Genomic DNA, 16,356 nt, shown 5'->3' with positions numbered 1-16,356 from the left:
CTCCCAGGCCTGGCTCCAGGGTGGGGCCCTGGTAACCCTATCCTGGGCAGGGTAAACTGTTCCGTTGATCTTCCTTTCATAAGCTTCGCCTGAATTGCTCTTTGTCTGGCCCCTCACCTGGGACCAATATGCCTTGGGAGACTCTACCAGGGGGCAAAGCCATGTGCAGTCCCCGGGGATAACTGGGACACATAAACCCTCCACCATGATAGGGTGGCGATTTCCAGAAAGGATCTCCTCTGATATTTTTCTCAAATTTATTCTAAAATACAGACACAAATTAAACTTGGCTGTCAGAATGTATGGAGGCCCAAAAGAGCCAAAATGAAATAATATTGAAGTATCATTCAATAATTAATTAAATCCATCCATTCTCTATCCTTTTCAGGGGGCTGGAGCCTATCCCAGCTGACACAGGGCGAGAGGCAGGGTACACCCTGTACAGGTCGCAGCCTGTCCCAGGGCCAACACAGAGAGACAGACAACCATCACACTCACATCATACCTATGGGCAATTAGAATGACCAGTTAACCTAACCCCAGTAACTGCATGTCTTTGGACTGTGGGGCGAAACAAACGGGACACGGGGAGAACATGCAAACTCCAAACAGTGATAGGTCCAGGCCAAGGTGGAATCAAACCCAGGCCTTCTAGATGTTATTCTCGTTGTGAGGCAGTAGTGCTAACCACCATGCCACCGTGCTGCCATAATTAAATGCCAGTAATTAATCAGACATGAAATAAATAATTTATAAATACACAATTGTATGTAAGTGTGCTCAAAATGCCCAGATGAGTCTTGCTACCGCCTGTCTAACAAGATCATCAGGTGGTGACTTGTGTGGCCTTGGGGCAGCCAAGTATCCCAGCATGCATTTCAAATGAAACTCAAATTGGAAATGGCTGAGGAGAACACCCAAAACTGTAAGTGAAACTTTGAACTACGACTGTTTATGTTACAAAACAAACTTTGAAGATTTTTTAGGCAAGAGTGTAGAGGTGATGAAATTCAAACATGTGGTTGATTTATCAAAATACCACCTATTCACAAAAGTGCTCCAACATTTTGGGAGATGTCCAGTCCTGCTAGTGTTTCAGCAAACACACATTCATCAGCTCTCAGCTGTTGGAGTTAATGATACCCGTTGAGGATACCTGGATCTGTGCATGTCAAAATCCCACTGGCCCTCGTCCACTCAGTGTAAATTAAACCACGAGATATAAATGTTTAGGGTGATATTTGTTTTTAATTCAGTGTTTTATTTGTTCAGGAGTTAAATCGGTTTGGCTGAGATTAAAGTAAGTTCATAACTGGATTCTATTTCATTTTAACATCTTACTGGAGTGCTGTCTGTAAATTTTGAACAGAATCTTTCACTTCGTCTTTATTTCCTGACAAAAAAATGTCTCATACTTGTTTCAAATGTTCATTTTGAATTAAAACTAAACAGCTGTCTAACGTAAATTTTGGGAATCTACTAGAATAATTACATTAGATAACATTCGATATCACCTAACTGAATTATATCTTGTCTTTACCCTCCACTGAGAGTTGAGGGTCAAGGGGGTTGTAGAAAACATGACGCCAGGAGCAGGCTGTTCACAATCACAGTATCATGAGCACTGACGGCCCTGTAAGCTGAGAGCTGTCAAGGTGAACTGGCTGTTAGACTAACTGGACCTGACATCGCTGAAAATGTCAGTACTTTTTCAAATGGGCCCTATCTTGATAAAATGATCAGAAATTTGAGATTCAATTCAATTTTTGTAGTGATTATATAGTGTTAATGTTATTTATATAGTGCCAAATCACAACAGACAGGACAACAAGTGTATTTAGTGTCACAGAACAGTTTAGGGTGCTTTCCCTGTGATTTTGTATGAAATGCATTCTGGGAGGCCAAGTTTAAACCACCACCAACTAATGTGACACTAAATCAATCCATTATCTGGGATCAGTCTGTGGTAAGACACTGTGGCTTCAGTGACAGTTTAAGTTATTTCATCATGTACTGCAGCACAGGAACCATGAAAGAATTCAATAAATAGTGACAAAATTGGGCACCCGGGTGGCTAAGAGGTGGAGCAGGAACCATATGCATGTGCCACGTTGTGGTGCGGTGCGGCATAGCAGGCTTGATTCCCAGCCTGTTGCCAGCTTGCCTGCGTGTCTTCCCCTGTATCCTTCCCTGAGTTCCTGTCTCCCTCTACTGCCATAAAAGTCACTGTGGCCAAAAAAAGTAAAAAAAACAGTGACAAAATTAAACATGTTTTAAATAAAACAAATTTTTTAGTTTTAATCATTAGTGATCCATTTAACTATGTAATTAAAAAATTATTTGCTTATTTATGATTTTAATAATTAAATATTTAATCACATTTTTCATTATTAGTCATTATTATTTCAATTTGGCACTTTTAGCCTTCCATAGTAGATTTAAATTGTTGGTGGTTTTAATGCATTTTCAGTTTTTGTCACTGTGTTTTGCATTTCATGATCTCCATACGGAATGAGCGCATTTTGAAGATCCATGAGTGTGTGATGTGACGATTTCAGAAGGATGAAAAGAAAGTTGGAGCCAAAAGAAATTGACCCTATTAAGGGTATCTGGGACATTGTCAATGAGGACAGATTAGCTCCTTCCTAGTTCTCCTTGGTTCTGTGTTCTGACCAGGGGGCAGAATTTTTTTTAATAGAGGTCTTTTTTTTTTTGCACTTGCATTTTTTTGTCACTTACCTATCATAACTGATGGACATTCATACAAATGTGTGTCTCTCTACTTTTCTGCAATATAATTATAATATAGCACAGCATTAAGAGGAAAGCAGCACTGATCCAAGAGATCACACTGTTGCCAATCAGACTGTGAGGTCAGACCCACCAGGTCCTGTCTTTTCATCTTTCTTCCTCACTGAAATTACTTCAGTCATGTTTTGCATTGTGAATGCTTTTTTAAAGTGATACAGACATGATCAAAGCAGAACTGTGTTATATGAACCCACTCTTTTCTTATGACTTAAGTGAAGAGTTTGAGATTTAAAAAACAAAGTTACTATGCTGCGCCATGCTAAATTGAGTATGGCATATGAGCCTTTGTACCTTAACTCTAGAATACTAACATGGGTCTCTAACATCACTCTCACTTTCACATGGATGAAAAAAATAATTTTAAAATCACCCGATGTTAGTGCTCTAGGATAAATATGAAAAAACTTTAATGACCCATGGTGAAAAAAAAATCCTGTGTGTAAGAATAATCTTTCTGCTAAGTTCATTTTCAAAAGTTTACAGGCTTTAAAGAGAAATTCTCTCCTTGAAACTGTATTTATTCCTCCACAAATGCAGCCACTTGAGGATCCTGCTGCGGTCACAACACTCTAGATGAAAAGTGACACAAATTAATAATTGCTTCAGCAATTTTAATCTAAAAGCTGGAAATCCACTTTTTGTGTGTCTGCAGTATTAGCTGTACGTGTATGAGCAACTGCAGAGCTGAAGGTCGCGGTGCTTGAAGACAAACTATACAACCTGTGAGACATCTAATTATCTCTGTACAAACAAAAGGCTTGATTGGAAAGCATGACCTCTGAAAAAGTTTTCTGATCCAAAAGTGTCACCGTTTGGACTTGTACACTTATTAAAAAAAAAAAAATACAAGAAAGACTGGCTCCTTGGAAGCAAAATATAAAGAAATGAGGGGTGGCTTGAGATTTCTGAACAGTAATCTTGAATGTAATGCATATTTAACCATGTACACAATTGTGTACATCATTTTCTATAGTTACATATTGTACTGTAACATTTATTTTCTGACATATCCCACCTAAAAACATTACAGTATGTAGGCAGAAGATGAATTTTTTTTTCCACCAAAATTCCTGTATCGTAACTGAAGGGGTTAATATGAGTATATGTGCAGAAAGTTGAGGCTCTTTGTCTCAACTGCCAAAACGTAGACTGTGAAACCGCTAATCTGACAGAACAATTCTCCCCATGCATATTAATCATTTACAGTTGTAGGCAATAGCAAGGGTGTGGTAGGAAATCACATTGCAACTAATACCTATATAATACCTATGAATGAGCATGGTAAGGGTAAGCATGACTATAACAGTGTCTATAAATCTGATAAATTGTGTACATTTTGGACAATTGCCTGAATTACTGTTCATTCAACTGTACCTTTATTAAAAACCTGGTTCTGACATTCTAATTCAGTATTTATGGATTTATGTATTTATGGACAGCTGTATTTACATGCAGAGAAAACTTTTTTTTAAAAAAATCTCTTGTGGTGCTTAGAACAAGTGTTTGACTCACCAGAGCAGGAGCGTTTACCACGGAAAGGTTGTAGCCATAAAGGATGAGCCCAGGGCACCAAAGAAGGCTGCACACAGCAGGCAGGCTGTGAGTGACTGCTAATGAGAGAGCACACATAAACATATAAATGCTAGTCATCCAGTACTTTTCACATTGGTACTGATCAGTGTCAAGGGCAGATCAAGTCAGAGGATGAGTTGTGTAACTCCAGGCATCCATGCCAAGAAAGCAGCTTCTTAACTCCATGCTGTGTTTTATTTTGTCAACTGTCATTTTTAATGCAAAGTCAGCATTGCTTGAAATGTCTCTCTCTCATGATAACTTAATTATTACTGAAAATAAAAAGGGAAGTTGGGAATAGGAAATAAGCCAGAAAGCAATTCACAAACACTTCAATACAAAAGAGCAGGACAGATGAAAAAAAATGTAATAAAAAGGATTAAAATCATGAACATTTTTGCCCTCAAGGTAGCACAAGATGGAAGGACGTAACATCATTAAAGTGAAAGCATTTTCCATCAGGAGAACAAACGTGCTTTGCAGGTTTTATTGTACACTTACTTTCTAAATATCCTCTTGGTAGTGTACTCTACGCTCCATCAGAGGGTTGTGCAATATATTAAGTGAATGAGTTGTACTCTGAAGACCATGAATGTTTAAATTTGTGGCAGTTTGTTCAGGAGCTTTCTGTTGTGTAGAAGTTTAAACACTGACTCATTACAACAGAGGACAGGTTAAAGGATTCCCGGGAATGTTAGGAATCATCCTCCAGGGACTATGAATATCCAGGATCCTGTGGTAGGCATTTGTTGTTACATGTTGTTATGAACCAGTGGGTTTGACAGACTGAGGTGGAGATAACAATAAAATTAATTTTACAGTATCACAGAAAACTGTGGTTGTCACTCTAAAACGCGGGTCCTTAGTCATATTGTGAAGTATCTGCTCCTTTGTGCAAGAAGGAACATAAGAAACTCTGCCAGAGTGATACAAAAAAAGATCTCCAGTGAGCTACTTATACATGTTACTGACCAAACCACCAGAGTCAGACTCAATGAGAATGACATGAGGGCCTGACATCCTTTAATGGGGCCTGCGCTCAGATCAGTGTTGTGTAGCTCGATTGCCAGAGAACACCAGAACTGGCAGGTCGGCCATTAGCATCCTGCTCATACTGAGCAGATGTGAAAAAGTCCGGCGATGGTAAGGTGATTATTATGATGCCTGCAATATCATCTAACTTGACTGGTCAGGATAGGCATAACCTTGCAAGGTCACACACTCCTCCGCGTGTTAGCCAATAGTAGCCTGACTCCTGTGAGGTATGGGGATGAAATCCTCAAATTCACAGCCAGACTTTCTTCTGGTGCAGTGGGTCCCTCGGCCCCACCTGATTCAGGATGATGCCCTGTTCCAGATCAAGGAGGAGATCCCCCAGTACACCACCTGCCATCTTATCAGGTTGTTGTTGGGAACACACACAGACATGTGAGGGACCACACACATACACTACTGAGCCACACATTATGACACAAGTTGGATCAACCTGCGATTTCAATTTTTCACTTTGCTGTTGGTGTGATTTTAACTACAGTCCCCAAAGGGCTGATGATTTGGATTTCCTCTGACCGTTGTTGATTCATTTTTGTGTCAACTAGTTACACAATGTACAATACCAGTCAAAAGTTTGGACACACTTACCCATTCATATCAATGAGTAAGTGTGTCCAAACTTTTGACTGGTACTGTACCTTAGTAAAGATGTTCAACTTGAATATTTTATTCACCAAGATCCAAAGTGTGATTTGAGATTCCCTTAATTGCTTTTGAGCAGTGTAGTTCATTTCTGTCACAGCAGCAAACATATTTCTCTCACACACACACCTACCTTTCCTGTAGCATAAGTGCTTCATACAGTATTGAGTGAAGGATGTTGAGTTTTTGTGTGGAGTACCAACCCATACCTTGCACAGCAAAGCAGAGCAAGAAACCTGAATGCACAGCTCTGTAATCAAGTCCATGAGGATAAGATGCAGTAGAGCCATGAAGAGCCAGCGATTAAAGCTTAAGGAAAAGAATAGCAGACTGAGGATCAAGCTATAGGAGGAGGAAATGAGGGAAAAGTCAGGGATGACAGTTCACTGTTATGCTGTTATCTGCTAAAAAGACAGTGTGTGTGTGTGTGTGTGTGTGTGTGTGTGTGTGTGTGTGTGTGTGTGTGTGTGTGTGTGTGTGTGTGTGGTGTGTGTGTTGGGGGGTAGCATATTCTGAATAGCATTTGAAATTACATTTGATCCACAACGCTATCTGAAAAAGAAGTCAGACTAAAGGAAACCACACAGTTAAAGGAGATAAGTCATCGAGCAAAAGCACGAGCTGAAGCTGAAACAGAAAATACAACGCTGCTGCTGCAAGCTACGGTATGTATAAGTTATGCTTATATATTTTTAATGAAGAGTCAAATCTGAAGCAATCCACTAAAAGACCAGGGAGTAGTGCTACATTGGGAAATTATATCACAGTTTTAAAGGTCAGACCTCACTGATTATAGCATGCTTCTCACAATTCCTATAAAAATGTGTCACAGTGAAGCTGAGAGGTTTTTTTTTTTTCATTAGCATAAATTTTCACACATATGTAACAGCATCTCCTGTAATGCATTTCCTTTGCTTGGTATTGGCTTCCCAAGACTCCCTCAAAGCTCAGTCTTGAGTAACACCGAGGCTATAGAGCTGGTGAGCTACTTAAAGGTGCTGATTTCAAATATGTACAGTGGTGGGGGCAGACATTTGGACCTAGCCCTTCACTGATGAAGGACGTGACTAAATGTAGTGTGGGAATATTTGCCAATCGGTAGTATTATAGTAGACATCATAATCCAACGTCACTGAGGTATCACATGTCTCGTTATTTTACATGGATAACCTTGTTTTTGTGTACGAATCATTTCATATGCACACTTCTTTTAGCAAGACAGAGGGATATGAAAATATTACATACAGAACTTCTTAAATGTCTATGATGTACAAGTAATGAATTTATGACTTACAGTGCATAACAAAAACTTTAGTAGCCAAGATAAATGCATTCACACCTATGGGACATTTTATTGCTTATAGAGCTGTCAATAAAACTGGTGCAGCAAAAGTGTGCGCTTCACATTTTATGAAAGTTTATCTTAGCAAGTATTCATAAATGCTCATAAACAGCATAATAAATATGGTTCCAAGAGGGAGTTTATATTGAGATTGTTTAGTTAAATCTCTTTGAAAATCTAATGCTGATGTGATTTTAGCTCAAAGAGTGAGGGCCTGTGTTTCAGCAGCAGGGTTTTGGATAAAAATGTGTGTGTTGACTAAATTGCAAAGGTCACATCCATGTTTGCTGAACTGCAGTATCTTCACAACTACAGTAAAGTCCACAGAGATCGACATAATGGGTTAATATATGACATACTAGCCAAATAACAGGGATGCCAGAGGTCTGCAAAGCTATTAGGACAGGACTGCTCCTCCATCAAACCAGGCTAAGTTAATATATATATTATCACACTTTTCAGGCCATACAATGCATAAAATTATGTAAGTATTAGTGTCTTAATCCAACTAACCTTCTTTTCAGAGTTGCTCGTCATGTCAGTTTGGTCAATCTGACCATCCTTTTGTTTGTCCGTGTCCATTTCAGCAACCTTAAATAAGAAGACCACATCACATCATATGAGACACATTTAAACAGGAGAGAGACAGGACGCATTTCACAATGAGAATGAGGGATCTGAATCTACATGAATCGTGATGAAAAGGAAGACCTTTTTGTGCTGATGTGCGGAACAGCTCAGGGAAAAAACCAAACTGGCTTTCAGGCTTGCAAAAGTGTGAAATCTAACCGAACTCTAGTTTGAAGTTTGGCGGGGTTTAAACAAATTGTTCAACAACAGGAAGAACACCGGTCTGGGTTTAAAGTGCACCTTAGTGTTGTTTTCTACAGGTATACCAGATGACTGATCAAAGACTGAGTCTGCCACCTAGTGGCTATTAGAACAGCCACAATCAGAAACAATGAACAGGAAAAGCTGGTAGTCTAAAATCACACAAAGTTTCTGCTATGACAGGTTGTAATGCATTTCAAACTAAAAGTCTTTTTTGGGTGCGCTGGGAGTGGGGGGGGGGTCTTTTATGTAGATTTTTAGGGGTTTCTGAACAAACCAAAGACAAATCCAGAAATAAGCAATTCACACATTACTGATTGGAGTTAATGTTCTATCTGCTGATTTCCTCTCTGACTTCAAGGTTAATTACATTTTGCATTCAGATGGCTTCTGAAAAGGAAATTAGCCTCTGAATGTAAATGAAAGGCGAGTCATGGAGAGGAGGATCAAAAACCACAGCTGTGGATTGAATTCTTATAAGAACATGTGACAAATCAGATTGTTCTTATTTTACCCACATAAGGGATCACTACAACTATCTGATTAAACCAGCAGTTTGGTCCATCCATTCTTTTGGATGCCATAAAGCAATAAATGTTATTAATTTTATTGCCAGTCCATGTGGATGATTTGTATTTTATGGTGTATATCAGAGATTGCTTCAAGAATTAATTGTTGTAAAGACCAACGTCCAATCAGACAACAGTTTCAGCACTTTGAGAAGTTTCATCAGGCATGAGACAAAAGGCATAACCAACCTGAGAGTATAAGGTGCCTATATCTGCAAAGGGAAAGATCTTCATTCAGGTGCATCAAATGAGTCTTTTTGAAATGGTTTCTACAAGGATTTCAAACTGTTTACTCCTTAATGATGTTCCAGTGATGTTCTGCACTGTTGGAAGCCACCCAGCACATAACAAGCAAAAATAAATCCACTGTGACCCTTAACAGCGTGAGTGTTGGTGTGATAGTCTACACCATAACTCTCAATTAGTGCAGTGCTGTAGGTGAAACGCCACCTCATTAAAGCAAAATCTTTCTTCAGCTTACAAAACTCAGACCCCATGTGGGCTTGAAAAGTGGCTCTGAAAGTTGTGTACTTACGTCTGAGAGAACAGCAGCACATTTTTGCATGCACTACATCCTATATCCAGACAAAATCCAACCAATGTCAAGCAAAGAAGTCATGCTGCTGTCATATCCCACTACCCAAGAAAAAAATGATTTAAAAGGCTAGCTGTATAATCTCACAGTCAGCAGCTTTCTTCGCACAATAATGCACCACAATGTATCAACCTAGCAAAGAAGACTCATCACGCTCTACTGAACTTTCCCAGTTCTGTTAAACACTAACAGTGAAAACAAAGTTTGGTAAAACAATGCAGGCCATGGCAAAATAAACATCAAAGCCCTCTGTGGATCCATACAAGTCAGAAATGTTACAAAGTTGTTGTTTTTTGTTGTGTTTTTTGTTCTTTAAAAAAAAGCACAACTGTGGCCATATGCTTACCCAGCCTTCAGGCGATGGATCCAGTGCATACAAAGAGAATACTCCTCAAACATTTCCCAGATATAAGTATGATAATATTACTGAGTTCTTCCCTCCCTCTCTATATCTAAGGTCAGCCACACTGCAGATAAGAGAACAAATAAACTGCATGTATATTTGCTGGCATGACCGCACAACCGAGAAACACATGGCAATACCTGATCTGCCTACTGTCCTGCCTTAAAGAGCGCATGAACAGTTTCATGAGGACATGGCAATAATTTATTACAATTGATCAAATTACAGGAAGTGCTCGTCCTCATGAAGGGTGGCTTTAAATAAAACACATTTTTCTTTATTAAAAGGAATACAAAACCAGCAAGGTGGTCCACGGTATGAACCAAACCGTGTCAAAGAACAAAGGCTGTGAAATACTCCAGAAATAATTTATGACAGCACATTATAATTATAGCATGGCTGATGGGAATGTCAGTTTCGCAGAACTGTAGGGTGACATGAATATCAGACCTGTTATCACAAAGAGGCACACGCATTGCTGAATATAGACATTAGGTTTTCTATCATAACTTTATCACTACATACAAAGGTTTATTGTTTATATAAGCCATAAATCATTTTCCACAAGTACACAGTTTCAACAAACAAAGGTTGACAATGACTTCCTCTGTGTGATCTATTACTACCTAATAACCTCTCAACTTTAAAAAAAAAAATCATATACTTAACTAAACTGAGGACTGGAAAAAATGAGTCCAAGCTAAATTCTGTCTTAACATCTTGGGTAAGTTAATGTTAAAAGATGACATTTGTGATCAACAAAATCAAAATGTGGACCATACTTTGGTCATTCTCATAAAAACCTTGTAGCAAAGACAGATGAATTGCTTTGTGATGGCCACACAACTGTAAAGTCAGTAAGCCCATACTGCTACACAGTAGCTAACTTAGCCTTTGAAACACATGGAAGACACGCTCAAATATAAATGATGGCACAATCTTTGATTTCATGTATCATACTTGCATTTATTTAGCACTTGTTGCCATACATTAGTTGCATTTGTAGTGCACATTTAATTAAATTTAACATAGCCAACTCTGTTAGTTTACTTCATCTTTTCTTTTTTCTTCTATTAATTTCTTCCTCTTGTTTTGCCAGTGCCTAATTCAACTGCTGAGGTCTGCCAGCATCAAATGAACAGAACAGGGACCTTGGAAGGAGCCCTGTTAAATACAAGAAAAGCTAATTGGGATATAGCAAGTGTTGCCACATCATGAATGCCATGTAACGTGGCAGGAAGAGGACACAAAAGCAGGACTCTCAGACAAAAACAGGTAAGTGTAAAAACTGCCCTTTTATTTTAGCCCAAGAAAGTCCAAGTCCAAGAAAATAACCCAAAATCCAAAGACAACTAAAGCCAGAATCTTTAAAAAAAAGAAGTCCAAAAAACCCCAAATGAGAGCAAAAAATGCACAGGAGGGAGACAGAGACTGATGAGGAGCAAAGGGAAACTAAGGCTGTAAATACACATGGGGCAATCAGGGAGATAGGAGACAGGAAGGAGCAAAATACACCTGAACATAATCAAGGAAGCAAAACTAAAGCACAAGGGACACATGACCACCAAAATAAAACAGGAAGCAACTAAACAGGGAAACACCTAACACAGAGACCAAGACTTTACAACAAAATACAGTGGAACACTCAGTCAAATATTTATTTATTTTAGATTTTAATTCCTACTCATTTGAAATAACTATTAAACTAACTGATTTGTTTCTGGTTATTAGATCTGATCAGCCAGTGTTTAAGCTCAGTTTAAGGTCAGTTTTGATTCCTTTAGATGTGGGTCTGTTGAGCAGTTGGTTTCTTATGTTACATTGTTATCCCATGCTGGCGTTACCATTTGAGTTTAGTTCTGTTTATCTGATTTCTTCTAAGGGCCCGGAACAACATTTCATTTCTTGTAAATTTTCACACTTTTTGGGTTAAGAAAAAAAAATCCCCCTTTACAAAAACTGCACTGTGTTCCTCATTTTTAGTTAGAATCTGGCAATGCATCAACTAGACTGTTAGCTCAGCATATCCAGTATGCAGACACTGGTCATAAAGATTAAAAGTAAGTCATAATATTGAGATTTTAAAAATCACAGCTATACTGCATCTCATATTTATCACATAGTACCCATTTATTCAAATCATTATAATATGAAAGGATTTTTGAAATTATGAAATAGAAAGTCATAATTATGAGACACCAAATCACTGTTAAGAGATTTCATGATGAAACAAAAAGTCATAATGAGATTAAAATTAATAATATAACACAAATCTAATACTGAGACAAAATGTCAATATTCTGACACAGTATGTCATAGCTATGAGAAAGCATCCTCAGTCCTCCATGGCCTCAGTTTACTAGAGTTCATATTCACACCTGCAGCCAATTAATCTAACATGTTTTTAGGACTGTGGGAGGAAACCCACACAGGCACAGACAAAGGTCCCAGAAGACCAAGAGAGTCAAACCCCAAATCCACTGCAACAGCATGCAACCACTTAAGTAACTTTTTTTTTACTTTCTCAACTGAAAAAGAAACTTAAAACTACTCCTCCTAAACACTGCAGTCAAACAAGATCCTGGAACTCACCATAATGTGCATATATAGTACATCCTGTCCAGGAGTTGAAAATGTGAGGCCTGAAGTCATAAATGTACAAATACCATGCTGACAGAAAAGGCTTGTTTCCCGAAACATAAGAACAATGAAGTGTGGTCTTCCAGCTTAACCATGCACCTCATTGTTGTGCCACATTCCCCGAACTTGTGTAAGAATGAGGAGCAACCCCTTCATGAACACAACATTCCAACATCCAGGAAAGACCCGGATGAGAGAGACAGAGAGAGAGCACTGGCAGGTAATCAGGTAAAGTAACATTCAGATGAAAGTATTCCACAGAAACATGTGGGAAACTAATGTGCTTCCAAAAGAGGCAACAACAATATTCCTACGCCAAAAAAAGGGAGATTTTGAAGGAAAAGAACCGTGGCATGCTGCAGCATTTTGTGTGAATACAGCACAACAACTTGGCGTTTAATCCTCCAAAAAAGGAATGGGGGGGGGTTTCCCCCTCAGGCAGCTTTTTCACTGGCTTTTCAATGGTTTCTTTATTCTCTCTCAGCATTATAATAATTACATGTTTAAAACAGCGTGACTGAAAGCTATGTAGAATACAAACACGTGAATCCACATTTTTTACCATTTTAAAACTGCAAAGTTTAGGTTTTACAGCAGCAGCACTTTGCTGAAAGATTGAGCAACTCTTACTGTATGTTTTTTTGCTTTGTGAAGTGTCCAACAGAAACATTTGGGTCAAGAGCTGCCGTGGGAAAAAAGATATGGCCAAGTAATGAAACTCAGGCTTGTAAGCTAAACACCCCCTTTGGGACAGCTTTTTTCTCAGCTCAGGAGTCTAGTAACATAAGTATTAGGTATTCTGGGGTGAGCACGAGGAAGGGGGGGGGGGGGTGTCAGTCAGACTTTAAACTTATGCACATACTACTAAATAATCCATTAGTATACCACCCATAATCTTGTGTATTTTGTACATTGTGTGTTACACACTGGGGTTAAAATGTGCTCAGTTAAAGAGTACTAAATACTCTCATTATATTGTGCAATACAGTCATATGACACATATGGACATATTACTATAATAATAATAATAAACAATAGGTCCAAACAGACATGAATGTTATCATATATATAAATCACATGGAACAGCGTGTGGCAGAACTGCATTTAGGTCCACTCTGTCTGCCACAGCGGTGTGGCAGACAGAGTTGGACCTAAATGCAGTTCTCAGAACAGGGAATCACTCAAACTCAGTTTTATTTGCAGGAAAACATACAAAATATTAACAGGGCTGGACTGGAGCCAGAATATACAGCCCAGGAAAGTCTGATGAACAGAGCACTCAGTGTGACACAGGACACAGATATATATACATACAAGGTAATCAGGAGAGTGGAGAACAACTGGGGCAAACAGGTGAGCTGAAACTAATGAGACAAGGAAAGCAAAATGGACACAAACACGATACAAAGAGCTGGCAAATAAAACAGGAAGTAGACTGGAAACAGAACACAGACTGACACACAGGAGGCACACTGAGAATATATAAACACAGAAAAATGAATAAACTTACCCTATCAACTCAGGAGGCAGGGAACAAAAGGCGCAGAGAACGGAGACACAACTGAATGGGAAACCAACAACTATGAGGACAGGACACAGAGACAAATACACAGGGACACGGAATTGAGGCAGGAACCACAGGAGCTCAGAATATAATATAACAGCAGCCCATGAACAGGACTAAACCAGTACTAAAATCTAGGAATATAAATGTAAAGAAACAAACCAGGAACTACATGCAAAGACATTTCAAATCCCTGGACCTATTCGAGACCCAGGACCGTGACGATCCTATAACACCCGTCTCTCAGAAACACGGTCCCTGTGTCATGTGTTCTCATGTGCTGTGATAAATGAGTAGACGTTAAAGCCACTCCAGTGCTGATTGTGCCCACATACAAAGTTCTTTCATAATCCATGCCCCAGACTTGTCTTATCTCGAGATCATTCTTTCTGGTGCATGGCACTCCACAGCAGCAGTTAGACAGGAAACTGTTTGTTCTACGCTGTCACTGTCAAAGTATTTTTCACGAGGGGGCGAGCTCCCAGATATGCCCCTGGTGGCAGGATCATTCATTCATTTAGTAAAAAAAAAAAAAAAAGGGTAAAATAAAAAAGAGCAAACTTACCAAACTTCTTAAGACTCTTGCTGTCCAAAATCAGGGTTTTCCTGCAAATTCTACAGAGAAAGTAGCCATAGGCACAAAATTAAAAAGTAATCATTATCACATGAGAGCCTGCTGAATAACTTAATTTGCTGAAGCTGGACATAAAAGGAGACAGAAACTGTTCAGACAGGAACTCAGTCAATCATTGGCCTGTTAACATTACATAATGTTACAGTTGGAAAAAAAATATAAAGCACTGACCTTTGAACATCTCTGTTTTTAATCTCATAGGATAGTATTTCATTTGCCTTTTATTTGCCTTTCCCTTGCAGTTTGCTCCAAGAAATCCAGCTGAGCTCTTCTTCACTCCCAACACAATACCTGGTGTGTTTGAGCCAAATAGTTCCTTTCTCAACTGGTTTTTCTAAAGGAAGCCATGCCGTGCCAGTGTGCTGTGAACTTGGCGAATAGACAGTGTGTGTGTGTGTGTTGTGTGGTGTGTGTGTTGTGTGTGTGTGTTGTGTGTGTGTGTGTGTGTGGTGTGTGTGTGTGTGTGAGAAATGTGTTTTGGTCACCTATTTCTTTGTTGTAACAGTGCTTCTTGGCAATAAATGTTATACTGTTGGAAAGCCTGTTATTTAAATGTTGTCACGTTTGTAATGAAACTGCATTTGTGAGCAGCAGAGTTGAGTATGTGGGTCATGCCCACAAAAACTAGATGAATCTTTTCTGCCAATGCCAAACAGCTTATTCTGCTATTGACTCTTGTTTTGAGCTTCTAGTACCCGTGGTGCTGCTAGTCAGGTGTCAATCAGGCACCTGATTGGCTCCTGATTAGCAGCACCTATATGAGCATAGGACCTGCTGCAGTGGTCAGTTGGCGTCTACTCCAAGCAAACACCATGACTGGCTGACTGGCTGATCAGCAGGTGCACCGCTGTCTTCCTTGATGACTTGGGCTGTTCCTGAGGCTAAAGCTGGGGCCTGACTGTTCTCACCATGGGATCAGTATGGGTGCAGCCAAACCACCCCCACCCTGGGAACAGGAACGTGTGCAGGGTGAGGTGTGCCGTGACTGCCCTAACCATCAGGCCATTTGGACTGATGTCAGCAACATGTGCACTGGAACCTGAACATGTGGAGGAATGTTTTGTTCAGCGATGAACAAAACCTACAATCCAACTGCACACTCCCAAAACAGATAGCATAACATTATGACCCCTGTCTATTATTGTGTTGGTCCCCCTTTTGCTGCCAAACAGCCCTGACCCATTGAGGCATGAACTCCACTAGACCCCTGAAGGTTGCTGTGGTATCTGCACCAAATTTGCAACAGATCCTTTAAGTCCTGTAAGTTGTGAGGTGGGGCCTCCATGGATCAGACTTGTTGTCCAGCACATCCCACAGGTGCTTGATTGGATTGAGATCTGGGGGATTTGGAGGCCAAGTCAACCCAAACTCGTTGTTGTGCTCCTCAAACCATTCCTGAATTTTGCTTTGTGGCAGGGCGAACTAATCCTGCTGAAAGAACCACAGCATCCACAGAATGCTTTTTCCATGAAAGTGTACATGGTCTGCAACAATGCTTAGGGCAGTGGATTGCAAAGTAGCAAGCCCATGGGTGGCGGACATGGAAGGACTCAGCAGACTTGCCTCCATCTTCTTTGTGCCTTCTTCCATAGTGCATCCTGGTGCCAGGTGTTTCTCCAAGTCAAAACACGATCATCAAGACCAGGCCACCTTCTTCCATTGCTCTGTGGTTCCTTGTTCTTATGCCACGTGCCCATTGT

General features: G+C 39.7%; 1 protein-coding gene across 1 annotated transcript in view; it reads right to left on the bottom strand.

Annotated features, from left to right (window-relative positions):
* slc2a9l2 (solute carrier family 2 member 9, like 2) overlaps positions 1 to 5,403 on the bottom strand; it is a 102,292-nt gene extending 96,889 nt beyond the window's left edge. Inside the window, exons 1-2 of the mRNA XM_030728798.1 lie at positions 5,352 to 5,403; positions 4,324 to 4,421 (exon numbers count right to left, since the gene is read on the bottom strand). Coding sequence (XP_030584658.1) covers positions 4,324 to 4,421; positions 5,352 to 5,403 — 150 coding nt within the window. The remainder of the gene's footprint in view (positions 1 to 4,323; positions 4,422 to 5,351) is intronic.
* Between the last annotated feature and the right edge of the window lie 10,953 nt (positions 5,404 to 16,356).

This window comes from Archocentrus centrarchus, chromosome 5 (assembly GCF_007364275.1).
Source record: "Archocentrus centrarchus isolate MPI-CPG fArcCen1 chromosome 5, fArcCen1, whole genome shotgun sequence".
Classification (NCBI taxonomy): Eukaryota; Metazoa; Chordata; class Actinopteri; order Cichliformes; family Cichlidae; genus Archocentrus; species Archocentrus centrarchus.
The sequence above is the reverse complement of the archived record's forward strand: the minus strand, read 5'-3'. Positions and strand labels throughout refer to the sequence as shown.